This window comes from Brachyhypopomus gauderio, chromosome 3, assembly GCF_052324685.1.
Source record: "Brachyhypopomus gauderio isolate BG-103 chromosome 3, BGAUD_0.2, whole genome shotgun sequence".
NCBI classification, from domain to species: domain Eukaryota; kingdom Metazoa; phylum Chordata; class Actinopteri; order Gymnotiformes; family Hypopomidae; genus Brachyhypopomus; species Brachyhypopomus gauderio.
The window spans coordinates 38,866,750-38,888,186 of record NC_135213.1 but is presented as its reverse complement, the minus strand read 5'-3'; the positions used below and the strand labels follow the sequence as shown (position 1 = coordinate 38,888,186).

The 21,437-nt window shown below is 47.0% G+C and overlaps 1 protein-coding gene across 2 annotated transcripts; it reads right to left on the bottom strand.

Annotated features, from left to right (window-relative positions):
- npdc1b (neural proliferation, differentiation and control, 1b) lies at positions 1-20,968 on the bottom strand. Of its 2 annotated transcripts, none has more exons than XM_076998236.1 (9): positions 20,615-20,968; positions 8,346-8,492; positions 4,588-4,668; positions 4,172-4,402; positions 3,731-3,797; positions 3,506-3,590; positions 3,341-3,417; positions 3,047-3,146; positions 1-2,767 (listed from the first exon to the last, which is right to left on the bottom strand). In XM_076998236.1, the coding sequence occupies exons 1-9, from the start codon at positions 20,709-20,711 to the stop codon at positions 2,684-2,686; spliced, it is 969 nt and encodes a 322-aa protein (XP_076854351.1). In that variant the 5' UTR covers positions 20,712-20,968; the 3' UTR covers positions 1-2,683. The 2 variants fall into 2 exon arrangements, with proteins under 2 accessions (XP_076854351.1, XP_076854352.1); XM_076998237.1 differs by having other exon boundaries at positions 8,346-8,489.
- Between the last annotated feature and the right edge of the window lie 469 nt (positions 20,969-21,437).

Genomic DNA, 21,437 nt, shown 5'->3' with positions numbered 1-21,437 from the left:
TTTGATACAATATAAATATTTATTTCTTTTGCTTTCCATTATGTTATATTCTTTACATGCAGGTTAAACAATCTCATTAGTTGAAAAAGTGTTCAGTATATTCAAGACCAACATATACAGCGATGCCTTGTGTACGTGAAGGTTTTTAAGTAACGTACCTTTTACTCCTGTATATACCTCCATAAATTATGGAGATGACGGACTGGATTTACTGGAGAAATGAGAAGCCATATTAGATTAAGTCTCCACTCTTTAGATGTCCTGTTGAGTCACATAACCTCTATATTACTGCTACATTGAAAATCACTTGAAGAACACTGTGTAATGACTTTACCCAAAATGGCCAGGTGGCTTGTTTAAAAAGGCTTACTTAGAAGAAGGTGAATTAGTTTTTCTTTTCCTTTCACTGATCGTGGTCAAGTTTCCCAGGAGGGTCATAACATGAAGACCACTGCTGAATGATTCAGCAAGTATCGGCCCCAAAGCTCTCTACATCTTTAACAAGATCTCAACACTTTGGTGTTTCTGGGAAATCTGGGCCTGAAAGATAGATACCTTTTTTAATCCTCTTTCTTCCCAAAAGACTTAAACAAACTGGTCATCATGCTGAATAACACCCTTCCTGTTCCACGCTGGATAGAGATCTGACATGAGTCTTCTGTGGGCTTTACTGATAACCACGACAGGGAGGAATCGTGGGGGTGTGGGGAGTCCCACTCAGACACCAGGGGGCGCTTTCCTGAGTTACCGCAGACTGGAACAAATACTTCAAACCAAGAGCAACGTCACACCAGCACACGCAGTGAGAGAGCCACGGGGCAGAAGGGTAGAGGGGTAGATGGTTGGGGTGGGAGGGTAGTTGTGTAAATCCAGTATACTGTATTCCCTGCAGCATTAACACGATGCATCTGTAAGGAAGGTGCTCATCTCAGTTCTTTTGTTGCTGCCTCTATGCAGAGGTCAGTCACACTCAGGTGAGCCACGACTCCAACATTCAGCTGCGTTTCAGCAGGGCACATGTTAAAGGTCGATTTAAGAGGTTAGAAAGAACCATAAATGCACACTGGCTCCCTTTATCAACCCACAGCTTCAGATCATGCATAGTAGAACCATACAGAATACACAGAGGCTACGTCATATAATGTAGGATTATTCATACGTGTACAATTATGAAAATATTAAAACCACAACTGCCGTTTTTAAAAATACCGTCACTGACACTATTTTTGTAGAAAGAAACAGGACATGTGGAAATAATTAAATAACAATGTATAGGGTGGCATCTGAGATTTATGTACTACACGTGAACAGCTGGGTGCATTTCACAATCTAACAATTATATTTTGTTATAAAAGCAAGTCTAGGATTTTCTTGGTTTGATATGTTTGTCAAGTAATCTATGCATGAGTTCGATTTCCATTGCACAGTTTTCACAATATCGTATAAAGAAACGACAGAGAGGATGAAGTAGTAGTTCTAGGAAAACACCGTCCCACATCTCAAAGTCCTGATCACTGATCAGCATATATACTTCATCACTCTGTCCAACACAGGCCCATTAAAAATGCACTACTGATTCTGGATCTGAGCCCTCCATCTCTGAAATGCTTTAAGCACACGGCTCAGAGTACAAGCACATAATTTTAAAAGCCTTTAGCAATCCCCAAACTTCAGTCCTGCCCCCCCCACACACACACACACACACCACATATGACACACACAAATCACACACCACACATACCACACCACACAAATCTCACACACACACCACAAATACACACACACACACACACCACGCTCACACTCACACATGCTCACACACACCACCAACCTATAGCTCCATATATCTCTGAGCATCATCAATGTGGTTCTGCAGAGCTCTGCGTGGTTCGTTTTGGAGCAGAAGCAGAACAAACACGCCGGGCCAGCAGGTCCAGCAGGTCCAGCCGGGCCAGCAGGTTCAGCCGGGCCAGCCGGGCCAGCCAGGCCAGCCAGGCCAGCAGGTCCAGCAGGTCCAGGCCAGAGTTTGACCAGTGGCCACTCAGGTCCTGTACTGATGAACGCTTACACTGCGAAAGGCGACAGTGCACTGCTGACTTTTAAAAGCCGTATGACAAGTGATGAGGAAAGAAAGCAAAACTACTAGCAATGCCTACAGAGAAACGGCAACAACCGAGCGGCGTATGAAGGAGTGCGGCGTGGCACCCACCCGGGGGACACGTGTGTGGTGGGTCAACGAAGCACAATGCTCAGATCATGAGAAAACGAAGACACCACCGAGCACTGCAGCGTGTGTGTGTGTGTGTGTGTTTGTGTGTGTGTCGTTAAAGGCAGGTCAAGACGTTACTGACGTTAATGACCCATTGTGTTGCATCCTGCAGTGTGTTGTTACGAGACGCTATGTAACAGTCAGTACAAGAGTGCGGGTCGCCCAGGGAGACGGACAGGACACCCAGCTGGAGGAGAAAGGTGTGTGAGCTCCACACCAGCGAAGAAGAAGATCTTCACGGGCCATGCAGGGGACATCTCATCCTCATCTCCTCACTGGTTCCCTCCAGGTGGGGGCTGCAGTCCTTAGATCAGTCTGGGGGTCGGGGGTCAGGGGTCGGGGGTCGGGGACTGATGTTTCTGGTCGCATCTACACTGATGTTTGTTCTGTGTGGTCGTGCGTGACTGTCCTGGTTTAGTTGTAACTCCTCTGCAGATTAAGGTGAAGGTGAAGAGTGGAGTCATCAAACAGAGGATTCTTCACCTCCATTTCCCCCGTCTAGAGAGAGAGAGAGAGAGAGAGAGAGAGAGAGAGAGAGAATAAAGAGATTCAAACACTAATCTGCACATCACCACATGCCACATTTCACTCTAGGTGGCAAATAATTCCATTGATTTTGCCCACAGGGTGGTGCTTCAGGAGAATGTGTGTGAAAGAGAGATGTGGGGATGCACACACACACACACACACACACACACACACACACACACACACACACACACACACACACACACACACACACACACACACACACACACACACACACACACGGCTTACTGGGGCCAGTCCAGGACATTCATACACAGTGAAGTCTCCGTCCTCGTTCTCCTCATCAGACGTGGCTCCTGACTCTGGGATCTTGGCTTCATCTCTTTGTCTGCACAGAGAATATGAAACCATATGGACAATTGATCATCTTAACAGAGATTATGAAAAAGCATCGATCATCTGAAGAGCTGGTTTCAGGGCTTCAGGGCTTCGGGGCTTCGGGGCGGGTGTGCAGGTGTGCGGGTGTGTGAGTGTGCGGGTGTGCGGGTGTGCAGGTGTGCAGGACTGTGGGCGGAGACTCACTTGAGCGATAACATCTGCTGCTTCTGATGTTGATAGTGGTACATCTGGGCACTTTGAGCCAGCGTTTTGTCTCCAGACTAAAAGCCAACACCACACCAAAGTGTAAACACAAGAACGCAAGAAAACTTGCTCTCTGCTGTGTGTGTGTGTGTGTTTTGCCCTTACAGAAGTGACGTCGTAGGAGTGGTGGCTCATCGATCCGAAGGCTGAGTAATCTGCTTTCTGGGCCAGGTGAGATGTTCTCTGCAGTCTGTCACAGAACACACGGCGTCATTAGGGTCTTTGCGCACGCTCCACTCCAGGGAGGCTCTAATAAGGTCCACTAGCACTCAAGCGTCTACCTGACGCTGCTTTTTCTGAGGTGCGTGTGGGGGCGGGGCTAACACTCACCTGACCCAACACACTGCAGCCAAGATCAAGGCCGCTGAGCCCAGCATTAGACACAGACCTGTAACAACTACAGAGAGAACGTGTCAGACACAATTCAGTAATACAGTACCTGAAACATTAGGGTCAAAAAAGTATAAAAGTAAATGTAAAAGTATATTTAGCACTTTGAGATTTCACTGAAATATTATAAATAAAATGTATTATTATATATATATATATATATATATATATATATATATATATATATATATATGTGTGTGTGTGTGTGTGTGTGTGTGTGTGTGTGTGTGTGTGTGTGTGTGCAAATAAAAGCATGTTGAGCCATGTCAGATGTTTTCTTAGAATATAATAGATTTTATTAATCCTGGAGTAAATTCTTAATCTAATTTGCTCATGTCAGAGTTCTTGACTGCAGTGATGCTGGTGTGTGAGGCTGGTCACCTATGAAGGAGTGTTCACCGGGGGGGTAGGGCACGATGACGGGCACACCCTGCACCACCAGGGCCGCAGGGCTGGGTGTACTGGTGCCAAGGCCGGGGGGGAGGCCACCGCCGGGCAGCGTGGGTGGCACGCTGGGCACAGGGGACGCCGGGGCAGAACCAGCAGAGGCTTCAGGTCCGTGGCGGTTTCTCAACTGCGAGTCCGCAGTCCCGGCGACGGCCTGAGAGGGCGCTGGGGAGCAAGATGTGCAAGCGACTGCATTATGAAAGAATTTCCTCCACAAGATGATGTTTCAGCAAGAAAACTCCACTCTTCCATTCATCCTGCGTTTAGTTTTAACATACCTACTCTTAATTTTCAGAGTATTTTCATTACCATGGCTTACTATAATAATGTGTGTGTGTGTGTTCCAATACCTGTGTGTTTCATCTCGGACTCTCTGTGTTTGGTTATGATGGATGAGAGGAAGTCAATCTCTTCATCAAGCTCAGGCACTTCTGCAGAGAGGAGAGAGAGAGAGAGACAGAGGGAGAGAGAGACATAGGGAGAGAGAGAGAGACAGAGGGAGAGAGAGAGGAGTGAGAGGAGAGAAATCTTGGTTAATACTGACTAGCCGTGTGAATTGCTTAACTGACAGGTCATTAAATTATATGCCCTGTGTACTGATTCTTTATAAATCTTCCATGCGCCAGCTGAGGCTGGTCTGTCTGTTCCAGACCGCTGCAGTCGGGGAATGAAGCTTAGTGAAGCGGCTCAATACTCCCTGATTTAAAGAGCAATTGTGAAAGTGCAGCTCTTATAAGATTTACACCCCCATTCGGACCACAGCAGGTACCGATACACCAATACACCTCACAACACACAGAGACGCATGGCCACAGTGAACACTGCACCTCATCCTGCTGGCAGAGAACTGTGTGGAAGTGTTCAACTCTTAGCAATGGAAAAAAAAAACGCGTGTGTGTGTATGTGTGTGTGTGTGTGAGAGAGAGAGAGAGAGAGAGAGAGTGCATCATTTGTACTCCTCACGAACATGTAACAGAGTAAGACTCTGAAATGTGAGCATGCAGTCGTCTCTTCCTTAAACACACGCACCACCGTGCATGAAGACTTAATATTACAGTACACCGCATTGCATGTGTCTGGGGAGTGTGTGTGTGTGTGTGTGTGTGTGTGTGTGTGTGTGTGTGTGTGTGTGTGTGTGTGTGTGCGCGCTGTGACTGTGTGCAGCAGAGTAATTGTGCAACACAGTGGACATGAATCACTGCACACGCTGCAAGAGTATTAAAGCCTTCTATATATCGACATTTCTGTATGTGCCTGTGTTCTGTGTTTCTGTACGAGTTCCTGTGCTGTAACAGATCAAAAACAAGCTTTATAAGGGATGTGTGTTGTGTCTGTATTATGCATGTTTGCTGTGAGGCGTTTGTGTGTGTGTGTGTGTGTGTGTGTGTGTATGTGCGTGTGTGTGTGTGTGTGTGCGCTGCAGAATGTGTGGGCACGTGAGATCTGCAGTGCACACGTGTGTGTGTCAAGCGTGGGCGGATGGGTCAGCACTGCCCTGTCCACGTGGGAGTCAGAAATAGAGGAGGAGCCTCGTCGAATTCATGAATGAAACCCATCACCTTGGCAACCAGAGGAAAAGGCGGAGGCAGGAGAAAACGAGTGGACTCATGTGAGATGAAGCAGAGAGCTGAGTGGTGGCTGTTAGCTCCGCCTCCCAACTAGAACGTTCCATGCTCAAACTTAGATCTGCTGAGGTGAGTTTATGATTGTTGCTATTATCAACACTGGCCTTTTATCAGCTATAAAACACTGAACATTTTCTGTGAAAATATAAATTTTCCTTATGGACTGAGATTCAAACTCAAGGCTCAGTGTCACTGGCGGTAATCTCTCCTTCGATATACAGAACAGGCTTGAGTCGATCAATGTGTCTACCCAAAGCAGACAATTAAAAATGCTAATGAAATGGATGATGCTAATTAAACGAGCGCCTGGCAGGACTCCACGTCTCTCTCGGCTTAAGGGCTGATTTTGATTCGGCCTCACGTCTCGCTGATATGTGTATGTAACCCATTAGAAGTTCAGGTTGACAGGAAATTGGAAGTCTGTGGTTGTGTGTCCTAACTTGGAAGGTCGTGACTTTGGCAAAGGCCAAAGATGAGCCAGTCTGTAGCTGCTAGCCAATCAGAACAAGCCGATAAACTCAGTATTTATGGAGAAGATGGGGAAAAAACCTGTGTACTCAATCTTTGTGGGCTTGGTGTAATTACTAGTTAACAAGGTAGGCTGTTAAATCAAATGCTCTGAAATATACAGCCTTTATTTTCTATTCAGTTACCAACATCATTGGTTAAATGAAGCGTGTGGTAGTCGAGTTCGTTTGTCTCGTCTGAATTACAACTGCTGTTACCAGAACCTCGAATAAAATAAAGTGGCCGTTGATCTTAATTAAACGCTGTGGCGTTCGCTCCACACAGCCAATCCACTCCATGAAGAAACATCCGGACGCCTTTCCCACGAGCAGCGAGAATATTTTCAGTGTGCCGTCCTCACAAAGAGCACGTGTCATGTCGGCTGAGGGGCGGCGGGCAGGAACCATGGACGTCTTCGAAATCAGGGAGTGGCAGGGCGGAAACACGCACGACGGAGAGGAGCACAGGTGAAAGGAGAGAGAGGGAGAGGGAGAGGAAGAGGGAGAGGGGGAGAGAGGGAGAGAGGAAGAGAGAGAGGGAGAGGGAGAGAGAGAGGGAGAGAGGGAGAGAGAGAGAGAGAGAGGGAGAGAGAGAGGGAGAGAGGGAGAGAGGAAGAGAGAGAGGGAGAGGGAGAGAGAGAGGGAGAGAGGGAGAGAGAGAGAGAGAGAGGGAGAGAGAGAGGGAGAGAGGGAGAGAGAGAGGAAGAGGGAGAGGGGGAGAGAGGGAGAGAGGAAGAGAGAGAGAGGGGGAGATGGAGAGAGAGAGGAAGAGGGAGAGAGGGGGAGAGAGGGAGAGAGGAAGAGAGAGAGAGGGGGAGATGGAGAGAGAGAGGCCAGGTTCGGGATGTGCAGGCTGTATTACTGTTGCCTGCTGACTCATATTGATCTTTGAGAGGAAAAATCAGGCTGAAATTGCCCTTGTGTCGCTGTGCTGGAGAACTTGAGCTCCAATTCAAATGTTCATAAATGGACCGTATGTACAGCAGTTTGAAGGGACTGGAAACTGTAGCTGTTTGGTCCGTGAAAGAATATGTGCTGGTATTTGCCGGGGGCCAGGCCCGGTTCACCTCCACCTCTCCGTGCCCCCCCCTCCCCGAGGAAAGAATGGGACAACATAGGAGAGTTAAAAGAGAGGAAAGACACAGACATGAGAGACAGAGAGAGGAGCAGAAAGAGAGACACTGCTTCAAGGACAGAGGACGAGAATATGCTTCAATACCAGACAGATGATGACTGAGAGATAGAGTATGTATGTGTGTGTGTGTGTGTGTGTGTGTGTGTGTGTGTGTGTGTGTGTGTGTGTGTGTGTGTGTGTGTTCCTACAAGATTCAGGAGCTGGGTTGCAGATGTCAGAACTGTTGGCCCCAGTGATATCACCAAACCGCACAGGCAGAAATGGGAAATGAAGTTGATTATAGCAAAACAGTTTGCTTGTCGCTCTGTGGCACAGAAATGCTGAGTCACTTCGCTGAGTCAACGTGCACCAGCGTGCACCAGCGTCCAGCTGCCATTACAGCAGTGACCAATGGATACAGCTGGGAAATTGCTGATGACATGGATGTGTGATGGAGATGATGATGGTGGTGGTGATGACGATCTCAGGATCTTAAAGAGGAACGAGGAGTGCCAAAAGCTCGGTCCACTAAACTGCACCAGCCGCCGATTCTCACAGTCCTGCTCCATAGTCATTCATGATCCGCTTTTATGGAGCAAGATTAAAAAACACGATCCAACCAGCTTCAACTCGCTTCCTGACTAATGAGGTTCGCACTCGCAGAGCAGTGATGAATCACCCTGCTGATGCACACCGGCGGTTATTATCGCCAGAAGGGTGTGACGTAGTGACGTAGTGACGTAGTCCCCGACAACGTACGTGACGGAGGAGCTTCCTGTCCTCCTCACAGCTGCATGAGAAACGTAGCGGTGGGTGGATGTGGGTGGATGTGGGTGGAGGTGGGTGAGGGGGAGGGGACTCACTGAAGGAGCTGTGTCTCCGGACCACGCACCGCCCTCTCTTGTTCTCGACCAGTGGAGCGAGGCACGGCCCACAGTGGGAGGAGCCAGGCTCACAGAAGTGACGGGCTTGCCGAGCGCAGTCCAGGCTGCGAGGACACTGGTCCACTGCTGACACACACACACAGAGAGAGAGAGAGAGAGAGAGAGAGAGAGCATATAAGCAGAGCTTTCAGCTGTCAATCAACCAAACACGGTGATCCATGAAACAATGACAATGACTTTCATCTTAACTAAGGGAATGCTGGTCTATGTATGGGACTTTTATTATGAAATAAAAGACACGTGATGAGTGCTGTCCTAGGAAGTCTGACCATGAGGACATCCAGAGTGAAACATCACTGATGTAGGCTACTAAACAAGTCCACACATCACCATGACTTGAAAAAAAGGAATAAATCACCAACTTATCATGCAGCAATTTGGCACAATAACAGCGGACGACAACGGGAGTGATTAAATTGGATTATTTAAAATGTGAATAAACAGAGTGGATTTAAATCTAGCTGACTGAGCAATCGTAAATGAAGACTTTCTGGTAATTAAATAAAGGCGACCTTTAAGAAACAAGGTTAGCAGTGCTGTGAAGTTGCCTACAGCAGCATTAAAGCAGCATGATACACAGTTTGATGGTTTTAACTACTTTTAAAACTGCGGGTCAGTTTTCTTTGTGCAACTTGAACCGGTCGTTATAATCTCATCAAACAGCTGCCGGTTTCAGAGACTCATCACATGGTTGAGATGATGACTTTATCTTCATCCACATCGGCTTGAGTCTGACAAACGTGCCCTCAGAGTGCCGTAAATGCAGCAAGCAGGTTCAGATATTTTGTGTATATGGATATTTCTCTCCCATGTGAAATAAACACGTGTGTACGAACCACACAACAGCGGTTCACGTGGGATGCGGCGGGTAAAACGGTTCATCTCCAAAAATCCTACTGTATGCAACATACACCTCAAATATAATATTCACGGCTGACCACACGACCCATCAGGACACCAGAACTGAAACAAAGAAAATATTTTCCCAGCTAACAGTCTTTCCCAATCCCTAATTTCTTATTATCTTCACTGATTGTTTTGTTTTAGTTCCCTTTACTTAAAAGTCCTCTGTAAACACCCTGGCTCGTGTTGTGCGGGTAATCAAGTCACTGATATTGCGCTATATGTCCGGGCTGGTGCTCAGTGCCACTTTACATCACGTTTGTGAAGGTCAGCGTGCCACATTTGGTCCCCCGTAGAGGCGGTGAGGCCATTTCAACCCGTCACTGTGATCTACGACACTGGGGCACACGAAATACGACACAAAAAGCCTCTTGGCTTCCCGTTGGCCCCTGGTTCCCGCGGCCCCTGGTTAAGCAGGCGATCTGTGCCAGCACGTGGGCATGCAGAGAGGAATCGGTGGATGCTTTATATAAATAAATAATAATAAAATAAACACCTACAGATGAAGCATCACATCTCACCAGAGTTTCACAACAAAGCAACAGCAGGCGGTTAGCCAGCTGGGCCACACTGGGTAAAGTGGGAGAGAGAGAAAACCAGCAGGGCCACACTGGGTAAAGTGGGAGAGAGAGCAAACCAGCTGGGCCACACTGGGTAAAGTGGGAGAGAGAGCAAACCAGCAGGGCCACACTGGGTAAAGTGGGAGAGAGAGCGAACCAGCAGGGCCACACTGGGTAAAGTGGGAGAGAGAGCGAACCAGCTGGGCCACACTGGGTAAAGTGGGAGAGAGAGCGAACCAGCAGGGCCACACTGGGTAAAGTGGGAGAGAGAGCGAACCAGCAGGGCCACACTGGGTAAAGTGGGAGAGAGAGCAAACCAGCAGGGCCACACTGGGTAAAGTGGGAGAGAGAGCGAACCAGCTGGGCCACACTGGGTAAAGTGGGAGAGAAAGCAAACCAGCTGGGCCACACTGGGTAAAGTGGGAGAGAGAGCGAACCAGCAGGGCCACACTGGGTAAAGTGGGAGAGAGAGCAAACCAGCAGGGCCACACTGGGTAAAGTGGGAGAGAGAGCGAACCAGCAGGGCCACACTGGGTAAAGTGGGAGAGAGAGCGAACCAGCTGGTGTTTCTCTCTGCACCTACAGCTCCCAACCTCGACAGCGTGCGCGTGCAAACACACGGCCCTTTTGCACAAGCACGCGGGTGATACATGGACCTGCAACGCAAAGGGTGCACGTGCACCTGCTGCCTGCCAGCATATCGGAGGAGGGAGAATAATTATGTTGAGCCAAACCAGCGACGTTAACCCTGCGCCTCACACCTGTGAACAGTACTCATCTCCTGAAACCCTGGCCGCTGTTGCCATAACAACTGCCATAGCAACTGAGAGTGTGACGTCATCAGGTGTGAGTCATAGGGTGGGGGGGGGTCCTCTAGGACAAATTGGTATTAAAAAGGGAACAAAAGACATTAAAAACACCAGACATGTTCAACTTTTGTGCAGGAAACACTTTTATGTTCGACACGGCATAGAAATGAGATGCGTAGGCCATCTAAATTACTATTATTATTGTCATCTATGACTGTTGACTCTTGTGAGCCATCATGTGATTAGTACTTATGATCATCACTGGACAATGAACGTGATGATGAAGAAGCCTTTGACAAAAGCGCTATGATGAATCATTTAATAACACAGGAGCTCACTGAGAAACTGCACCAGCTATGAGGTGGCACCTACGAAATGTTCAGTCCATGAATTAACGGCTCTCAGTAAACTCTAAACCGAAGGGTTAAGCTGCAGCGTGTTCTCTGGTGTGAAGATGAACTCCAGGGCCAATTAATATATGTAAACCTAACTGCCATTTACCAGACAGTTTCATTAGAAACTCTCGTCTTACAGGCGCATTTTAAGAGTGTACAGTTGTACTGCGGCTGACAATGGCAGCTACAAGTTAGGAAACAAAATAACCAAAGAACAAACACATTAATAAGATGCGCACCACTTGTATCAGTAGGCTGCTGAAACACATTTTGAATCAGGCAGAAAACGAAGGCACAACACACAAATAGTGTGTGTGGCTGACCTGTGTGTCAATCAGACTAGTGGAGTTTTAGTCAGGCAGTTAAGCTGAACATGTTTTGTCCGTTTTGTGGAATTCATTTTAGCTACACTACCCACGAGAGAACAAAAGCGGCCATTTGGCTAAAATGTGGTTTAGCTTAAGTGCCTGCCACAAAGTCCACTCACTGCTTCCCCCCCCGCAAACCAGTCTGATGGACACAAAGGTCAGAAACAACCACTTCCTGTGTGATGTGCCTGTACCCCTTTCATCTGATTCACTATTTGGAAGTGTTACACATTACAACATTAGTTTATATTTTTGTAATTTTGTTTCCTAACATAAATTTGTCTTGCTCTTCTCTGTGTGCCAATAGAGCAGTGATACAGAGGCATTCATCAACCACCCTGGGTCTCCTCAACCAGACCTGGGTCTCCTCAACCACCCTGGGTCTCCTCAACCACCCTGGGTCTCCTCAACCACCCTGGGTCTCCTCAACCACCCTGGGTCTCCTCAACCACCCTGGGTCTCCTCAACCACCCTGGGTCTCCTCAACCACCCTGGGTCTCCTCAACCAGGCCTGGGTCTCCTCAACCAGACCTGGGTCTCCTCAACCAGGCCTGGGTCTCCTCAACCAGGCCTGGGTCTCCTCAACCAGGCCTGGGTCTCCTCAACCAGGCCTGGGTCTCCTCAACCAGGCCTGGGTCTCCTCAACCAGACCTGGGTCTCCTCAACCAGGCCTGGGTCTCCTCAACCAGGCCTGGGTCTCCTCAACCAGGCCTGGGTCTCCTCAACCAGGCCTGGGTCTCCTCAACCAGGCCTGGGTCTCCTCAACCAGACCTGGGTCTCCTCAACCAGACCTGGGTCTCCTCAACCAGGCCTGGGTCTCCTCAACCAGGCCTGGGTCTCCTCAACCAGGCCTGGGTCTCCTCAACCACCCTGGGTCTCCTCAACCACCCTGGGTCTCCTCAACCACCCTGGGTCTCCTCAACCAGGCCTGGGTCTCCTCAACCACCCTGGGTCTCCTCAACCAGGCCTGGGTCTCCTCAACCAGGCCTGGGTCTCCTCAACCAGACCTGGGTCTCCTCAACCAGGCCTGGGTCTCCTCAACCAGACCTGGGTCTCCTCAACCAGGCCTGGGTCTCCTCAACCAGGCCTGGGTCTCCTCAACCAGACCTGGGTCTCCTCAACCAGACCTGGGTCTCCTCAACCAGGCCTGGGTCTCCTCAACCAGGCCTGGGTCTCCTCAACCAGGCCTGGGTCTCCTCAACCAGGCCTGGGTCTCCTCAACCAGGCCTGGGTCTCCTCAACCAGGCCTGGGTCTCCTCAACCAGGCCTGGGTCTCCTCAACCAGGCCTGGGTCTCCTCAACCAGGCCTGGGTCTCCTCAACCAGGCCTGGGTCTCCTCAACCAGGCCTGGGTCTCCTCAACCAGACCTGGGTCTCCTCAACCAGGCCTGGGTCTCCTCAACCAGACCTGGGTCCTACCCATCAGTGGTGAGGTTCTGACCGTACAACCATCCCTGAACAAAGAGCCTAACTGACTATATCAGATCCTCTACTAGTAAACACAGCGTATGATCTCATTAGCCAAGAACAGCACCACATCTTCCGCCTCACACACACACACACACACACACACACACACACACACACACACACACACACACACACACACACACACACACACACACACACACACACACTTCCAGAGATGGGAAACCATCTTATCAGTCTAATTACATTTGGTACACATGAAGGAGGGCTTGAAAACAGAAATGTTTGTGAATCAAGTTAAACCACACCAGCTCCACGGGCTCAGCCACGCCCTGCTGGGCAATACTGTCCCAGCTACTTAAATCCAGACCTGTATCAGGAACTCCAATTAAACGATTCCCAGTTTAAAATAAAAAAATCACTGCTATGATTCAGAGTACCCACATCATCACAGATCACAGTGTATGCCTGTCTCTGCACACCCACCACCACCCCCACCCCCAGCACCACCCGCTCGGGTGGGTGGATGAGAGTGTGATGGACCCTGGCTCTGGTTAAGCTGATGTTCAAGGTGACCCAACCGATATCATGAAAAAGGTCAAACAGGAGTGCGTTCCTGAGAGAGAGAGACAGGGTATTGTGGCACAGATATTAACCAAGTTTCACTTCAAAGTCAGGTGTCACGTTCCAAATATAGTCAGCACACTTCCCCTGCACCCAAAAATACACGTCCCTTGAATATTCTCTGAAATACAATAACATCAGTGTGTTTGGGGGTATGATGGTGTGTGACGAGGGTTTGGAAAAATCACTGAATCACTGGATCAAATGAGACGAAAGGAGAAATATCAGGAATTTAACAATTCAATGCAACAATCCTGCTCTTTAAAAAATGTGTTTTCAAATAAAATATGATCCTGTAGCGCGACAGAATCAGGACCTTCATGCTGCTGAACGCACACTAACCACTTCCAGCCAGAGGAATGTAACAGTGGAACTTGTGTGATGCAAAAGTAGCTCAGATTGGGTATTCTCCCATTTCCAAAAACGTCCTTCACGCAACCTAATTAGCTTCATCTATTAGAACAACACTGCAGGTCCCAGATCAGTGGCCCACACACTGTGGGGACAGGAGAGTGAACGTTCCTCCCACCAAAATTCTCTTCGGCTCAGGGAGAAGAATATCCAGCAATAAATCTGGGTCCCGAAATAGCAAGTCCACAGCAATAGCCGTCACGAAGAATACAGATCCATGCGAAAAAACGAGCCTCTCTATCTGAGCCTTGTCATCAACTTAAATTAGATTCCGCTTCTGGATTGGTTTAGTGCTCGGTACAAACACATCTATCTTCTTCATCAGAACCGGAGTGAATTGCCGGTCAGGTTTGTAAACAAGGGCCACTGTGTTGTCAGTCATTGCAAAGTACTGTAAGAGATTCTTAAACACAGATTCTGAGCTTAAGCATCTAAGACACAATAAATCTTTATGATTCCTTGTGGTTGACTGTGATTTAAATAACAGTGGTTCCTGAACATCGATGACTATTATAATTTATATAAAGAGTTATATGACTCAAGTGATAACTGATAATATGTGCATACAGTAATGTCAGTTATGAATTCCAGTATCTGTAATGTCAAAACATGATTTCTAAAGGGCTCTACATAAAGCATAAAAGTAACTGCTATTAGGAGAAGCTTCCCTGTCCAGCCGGGGTGCTAAAGTGTAGGAATGATCCCGTTTTGAAAGGCCCCTGTAGCTATAAAACAAAAATACAGTCATTCTACAGATACTCTACAGATAAAACAAACGGTCACTATACATAAGCATGCCATGTTATGGGGAACAACTCCTATCTGCTTAGCTGTAATGGTATCTGTGTAGGGTTTGGCCAAGTCGTAGAGAAAGTGGAGACGTTAGGTCATTTACTGCCTGCTGGGATGGTGTGATTCAGGCGGGAAGAACCACTTTTTTTTCTTTTTAATTTGGATGGGGGGGGTTGAAACTGCACAAATCTCTGCATGTGGACTCTTCCATTTCACACTCACAGCATGGACGATCTCCCTCATGAAAGGCAGGCAGAAATCATATTTGCACTATAGAAGAGTACAGAGTCCAGCTAGTTGCTTAGGCTGAGGAGTGACAGGCTACACACTGCACTGCAGTTTGATCAGTGTTATTAAACTAAGATATGTTACCTGTATGAGGCAGTAATGACTATCAGGTGCGACTGGGATGGAACGTCACCTTCCTGCACAAGGATGTTAAGTGAATGTAATTTATATTCATAAACCGTCAGTTTGCCTAAAGGGACGAGAGGTAGCAGGATGTTTCTCTCATGAAGAAGAAATAAAAACCTGAACAGTTGAAAAGTACATTTTCTGAACATCAAACAAATGACAGACTGTCAGATTGATAATGGGGCAGGATGTTAGCTTGCCACAAAATAACACAGGAGCGAGCAATATATTAGAGAAAAAGACAAGGAGACAAGGAGAGAGAGAGTGACAGGGAAAGAGAAAGACAGGAGAGAGAGAGAGAGAGAAACAAAGCGTGTATGAAAGAAAATGAAGGAACTTCTGCATTTAAGACTCATTTGTAGCAAACATCACGCGAGCAGCAGCTGGTGAACTGCAGAGCTGCATCTCTGGTGAGGGAAGACTTGTGTAGACCAACATATAGACTAGTGTAGACCAACATATAGACTAGTGTATACTAGTGTAGACCAACATATAGACTAGTGTATACTAGTGTAGACCAGCATATAGACTAGTGTAGGCCAACATATAGACTAGTGTAGACCAACATATAGACTAGTGTATACTAGTGTAGACCAACATATAGACTAGTGTAGACCAGCATATAGACTAGTGTAGACCAACATATAGACTAGTGTATACTAGTGTAGACCAACATATAGACTAGTGTAGACCAACATATAGACTAGTGTAGACTAGTGTACACCAACATATAGACTAGTGTAGACTAGTGTAGACCAACATATAGACTAGTGTAGACCAACATATAGACTAGTGCACACCAACATATAGACTAGTGTATACTAGTGTAGACCAACATATAGACTAGTGTAGACCCACATATAGACTAGTGTACACCAACATATAGACTAGTGTAGACTAGTGTAGACCAACATATAGACTAGTGTAGACCAACATAGAGACTAGTGTAGATCAACATATAGACTAGTGTAGATCAACATATAGACTAGTGTAGGCTAGTGTACACCAACACATAGACTAGTGTAGACCAATATATAGACTAGTGTAGGCTAGTGTAGACCAACATACAGACTAGTGTACACCAACAAATAGACTAGTGTAGACCAACATATAGACTAGTGTAGACTAGTGCAGACTAGTGTGGACCAACATATAGACTAGTGTAGATCAACATATAGACTAGTGTACACAAAAATTTAGACTAGTGTAGACTAGTGTAGACCAACAAATAGACCAGTGTAGACCAACATATAGACTATTGAAAGGGAAAAGCAAGGTCCTGTACCACACAGCACCTCTCCAGGACACTGGGAGCATGGCTCTGAGCACTGGAGTCACTGGTTTCTCTTTTTGACTTTGCATCCTTACAACTACCACCAGTATGTCACAGAATATGTAAAGCGTCAAAACTAGAACGCTAACCAAATTATGTACAGCACGACTACCTATTTGGACTGCAACAAATTTAGCTTACAAAATACTGGTAAGCTTTTTTGCAAGAACCATTGCTACACAATGTGCGTATTTAGATAAAATACACTTTGATATATTTTAATGGAACTATTTTCATGTTTTAAGATTTTCAAATTCTATATAATGAGTATGTCATGTTAGAAAGATCAGTGTGCAAAGCATCTGTGGGATTGTCTACCAAGGATGGAACACATCCTGGGACCCGGGTGAAGGTCTGGGACCCGGGTGAAGGTCTGGGACCCGGGTGAAGGTCTGGGACCCGGGTGAAGGTCTGGTGTGTGTGTGCTGATGAGTCCAGTCAGAACCACTGGACTGTACAGGCAGTACTTACTCTGGAGTTACACACAGACTGTATATGCAGAACTAGCTATAGAATTACACACAGACTGTATACGCAGTACTAACTAGAATTACAGACACTGTATACGCAGTAATAACTAGAATTACAGACAGACTGTATACGCAGTACTAACTAGAATTACAGACACTGTATACGCAGTAATAACTAGAATTACAGACAGATTGTATACGCAGTACCAACTATTACAGACTGTATACGCAGTACTAACTACAGAATTACAAATAGACTGTATACGCAGTACTTACTATAGAATTACAGACAGACTATATGCAGAACTAACTATAGAATCACAGACTGTATATGCAGTGCTGACTACAGAATTACGGACTGTATATTCCGTACTAACTATAGAATTACAGACAGACTGTATACGCAGAACTAACTACAGAATTACAGACAGACAAACATCCACTGGGAGAATAAGAAGGGGGTTTATGGAGTCGACGTGCCAGTCTAGCTTAGTCCAAACAAAATGACACACCCTTCTGAACAGCAGCTTAGAACAGACCTCACCGCACTAGGAAGGTCTAACACACACACACACACACACACACACCACAGGCACGCATGCACACACACACACACACACACACACACACACACACACACACACACGCGGCAGGGCCAGAATGTACACGTGGCTGAGGGAGAGCTCACAGATCGATGGAGTTGCGAGTGAAGGTGGAGGTGATGGAGCAGCGTTATCCACATCTAACCTCCTCCATCAAGAGGACACGGTCAGCTCCACCACACCGCCCCCATCATCACACCTGACCCGGCTGCATGCCACAGGGTGGGTCGTGGCTGACAACACCGGGCCTGATACTGCAATATCTGATGGGGGTTTTCTTTACATGAATAACAGCTTCCCTCAGACTTTAATAAAATGGAAAAAATTCACCGGCAAGTCAGTTCACCAGTGTCGCATTTTAATTACAGTTGAGAGCACGTTTTTACCCATTGATTACATCATCATCATCATTATCAACATTAGCAACATAAATAAACATGTGGAAAAAAAAAGACTTTGGCATAATGTGCTAATATCCATTCAGCTCCTCATTATTATGGAGAGAATTTGGCTATGTGACAACTCTGCCCTTTTATAGACTCTTAGTGAACTTTTTTTTTTTTCCAGAAATGTGACTTGAATAAACCTCTCCCCATCACAGTGTGGCTCAGGCTCGAAACTATTATAAACGTTATTATAAACAAACCACAGCATGACCCAGAATTACCCAGAATTACCCATAACAGCGCAGAACATGCAGATCTATCACGTCATAACGTCCTGTATGTCAGACGAGACGTAACATCCTGAACCCACAATTATATATGGAAACCATGGACAGCACTGATATAAATGTTCATTATTTATGCATCTCACAGAAATAATGTGAGTCTTATCGATAATCAGCAACCATATGTAAAATAAGCATTAACCTGCAGCCAGTGTTGAGATGATCAGCTATTTATAAGATATTACTGGATTTGCCACGTTTTTGCTGTGGCAGTATAACAGTAATTCAAACAGCAAATAACAGCAAAATATTCTGCATGGTGATAGAGGTCATATATAATCCATGAGGTCATATATAATCCATGCATAACCAGCATGACGAGCTCTGCTCTGTATTGACTCATATCCACCCTCTGCAACATCAATACTAAACCTCTTCACACCAACTAAACGAGGAACGTGATCAGCTCCTGGTTGCTAAACCTTCTCGCACACGAACTCTCCTCCCAACGCAGCAGGACTCATGTCTGCTTTCCTGGCTTATGGGGGTCCACGCCACTTTCCTGGGTTATGGGGGTCCACGCCACTTTCCTGGGTTATGGGGGTCCACGCCACTTTCCTGGGTTATGGGGGTCCACGCCACTTTCCTGGGTTATGGGGGTCCACGCCACTTTCCTGGGTTATGGAGGCCCACGCCACTTTCCTGGGTTATGGAGGCCCACGCCACTTTCCTGGGTTATGGAGGCCCACGCCACTTTCCTGGGTTATGGAGGCCCACGCCACTTTCCTGGCTTATGGGGGTCCACGCCACTTTCCTGGGTTATGGAGGCCCACGCCACTTTCCTGGGTTATGGGAGTCCACGCCACTTTCCTGGGTTTATGCAAATGGTGCAAATTCTTCTCACGAAACAGCTTAATCACAGCCTTTGCAACTTTTCTGCAGTGTGAACAGTCCTCTAAACGTTCAGCCCTCTAGAAGACAATTCACACCACAGCGTAGCACTGACTTGCTTTCTTCCCCGCTGCCTGGGGCACCTGAACTGACCCGGGGGCACCTGAACTGACCCGGGGGCACCTGAACTGACCCGGGGGCACCTGAACTGGCCCGGGGGCACCTGAACTGACCCGGGTGCCAGTGATTTTCTACCGGGTTGATCTGCTTTATCTAACAGGTCACGAAACAAGCTGCTGACCCTGCTGTTCATGCTTTTAACTAATCCTAGATCAGTCATGATGACTGTTGTTATGGCACGCACACCCACTCCCACGCGAGTCACGTGTGCACGATCACACGTGAGGGAGACGAGGCGGAGATCGAACGATCACACAGGTCGAGTGTGACGTCGGCGTGCCGGAGTCTGAGTGGCGAACGGAGTGTGATTGGTTTTTAAACGTCACCGTGATGTGACAACGCGCCTTCATAACAATCGTGGGCGTCACGTTTCACCAGGCCACAGTGTGGGTCACCAGTATCTCCTTGTAGAGGTGTTCAACCCAGAGCATCCCAGCATGAGGACACGGGCTCTCTTCATCCTTCATGATGAAGTCTAAACATACACCAGACGAGTGTGTGTGTGTGTGTGTGTGTGTGTGTGTGTATGTGTGTGTGAGAGAGAGTTTAGCATGCATTTATTCACTAGGAAACAACCATCTAGAGCAACATATTACAAGATTGCAGTGCAGCACACCCACTCAACATAATACCCAAAGGGATCATTAACAAATGAAATATTAAAGCATGTGCAGTCTGACTGTGTGTGTGTGTTAGCCACCAGTCTGTGTGTGTTTTCGGGATCATGACCACTATGGGCTCGTGCTGATGACAGATCCCAGAGTTCATATCTCCCACACCTGCGTCACGCGCGGTTAATCTGTTCCCCCCACGGACGCATCTGGCCCGCGCGCCGCCCCGGCCTGCAGACGCATGGCGCTCCGCACGTCCGTGCAATGGTTCACGGCCCCCTTGAGCAGGACTAACAGAACTTACAGGACTAACAGGACAGAACTAACGGGGCTTTCAGGCATGACTAGATGTACATTTTAAATTGAAGTTTAGCGCGACCTAACTGCGTTTCTTGACAATGACATAAATCATTACTGAACTATGCGGATTATTTTGATCAACGGAAAATATGTAACCACAACAGTGCAGAACGTTTTACTAATATTTTATATATATATATATATATATATATATATATATATATATATATATATATATATATACACACACACACACACACACACACACACATACACACACAGTATACTGTATAATATGTATCTCAATCGTAAGAAATGATTTGTCCGCTGCCGCAATAAAACGTTGCATGCAAATATTTCATAAACGGCCGTTAAACAACAGCATCGTCGGTCCGTGACGGTAACCGGAGTCGTGATCATATTCCTACCTGTCATTGCGGAGCTGGTGGCGGCAGCGGCGACCAGGAGCGCCTGGATGAGAAGCGCGGTGCCCGGCGACCCCCCTCCTCTCCCGGGTGATCGCATCCTGCGCTGCGCTCCTTCTAACAGTGTGGAGGTGTGGGGTGTGTGTGGGGTGTGTGGGTTACCATTCCCCCGTTCCAATAGAGAGAGATCAATACAAATACAAACAAGAACCGTCGCTCTATAATCGGATGCGTTCTTCCAGTACCGACCACCAGCTCTGATCACCTCTCCGCAGTCGCGGACGCGTCTCGTCGCTTCCCAGACTGGCACGACGCATTCAGGGCGCGCGCACACCGTGCGGGAACTCTCCGCGCGGGGGCGAGCGCGAGAGCGCGGGGGCGAGCAGCACAGCGCAGTCAAATGTCGTCATCACGTTTTCTTGGTCTATTCCTCCGCCACCGCACAGCCCTGTAAGGTCCCTAATACAATACTACATTTTTATCACAATTGTTCTATTAAAAAAAGATATTTAAATCTCCAAGTACAGAATTTCTCTGATCACGTAAAGCTTTTTCGATGAAAACATTATTACTCCCTATTTTATGCCCTGAATATTAAATTAACCGTTTAATATTCTACACATTTACAGCGGTGATGTTGGTCATCCAGTTCTACATATTTTGATTCAAGTTGTAATTATGTAGGCTACCGAAAAAAACTATTTATTATTACAGTTTGTATATTATTTTCATTCGTGTTTCAAGACACACACACACACACACACACACACACACACACACACACACATTTATTACCATCACAAGTGGACAATCTTTATAATTCTTG

Coding starts and splice junctions, on each gene's coding strand:
- npdc1b (XM_076998236.1), bottom strand. CDS start 20,711: ATGCGATCACCCGGGAGAGGAGGGGGGTCGCCGGGCACCGCGCTTCTC. Junction 4,403..4,587: donor GTCCGAGATGAAACACACAG/GTATTGGAACAC, acceptor CTTGCTCCCCAG/CGCCCTCTCAGGCCGTCGCC. Junction 3,418..3,505: donor ACTCCTACGACGTCACTTCT/GTAAGGGCAAAA, acceptor GTTGGCTTTTAG/TCTGGAGACAAAACGCTGGC.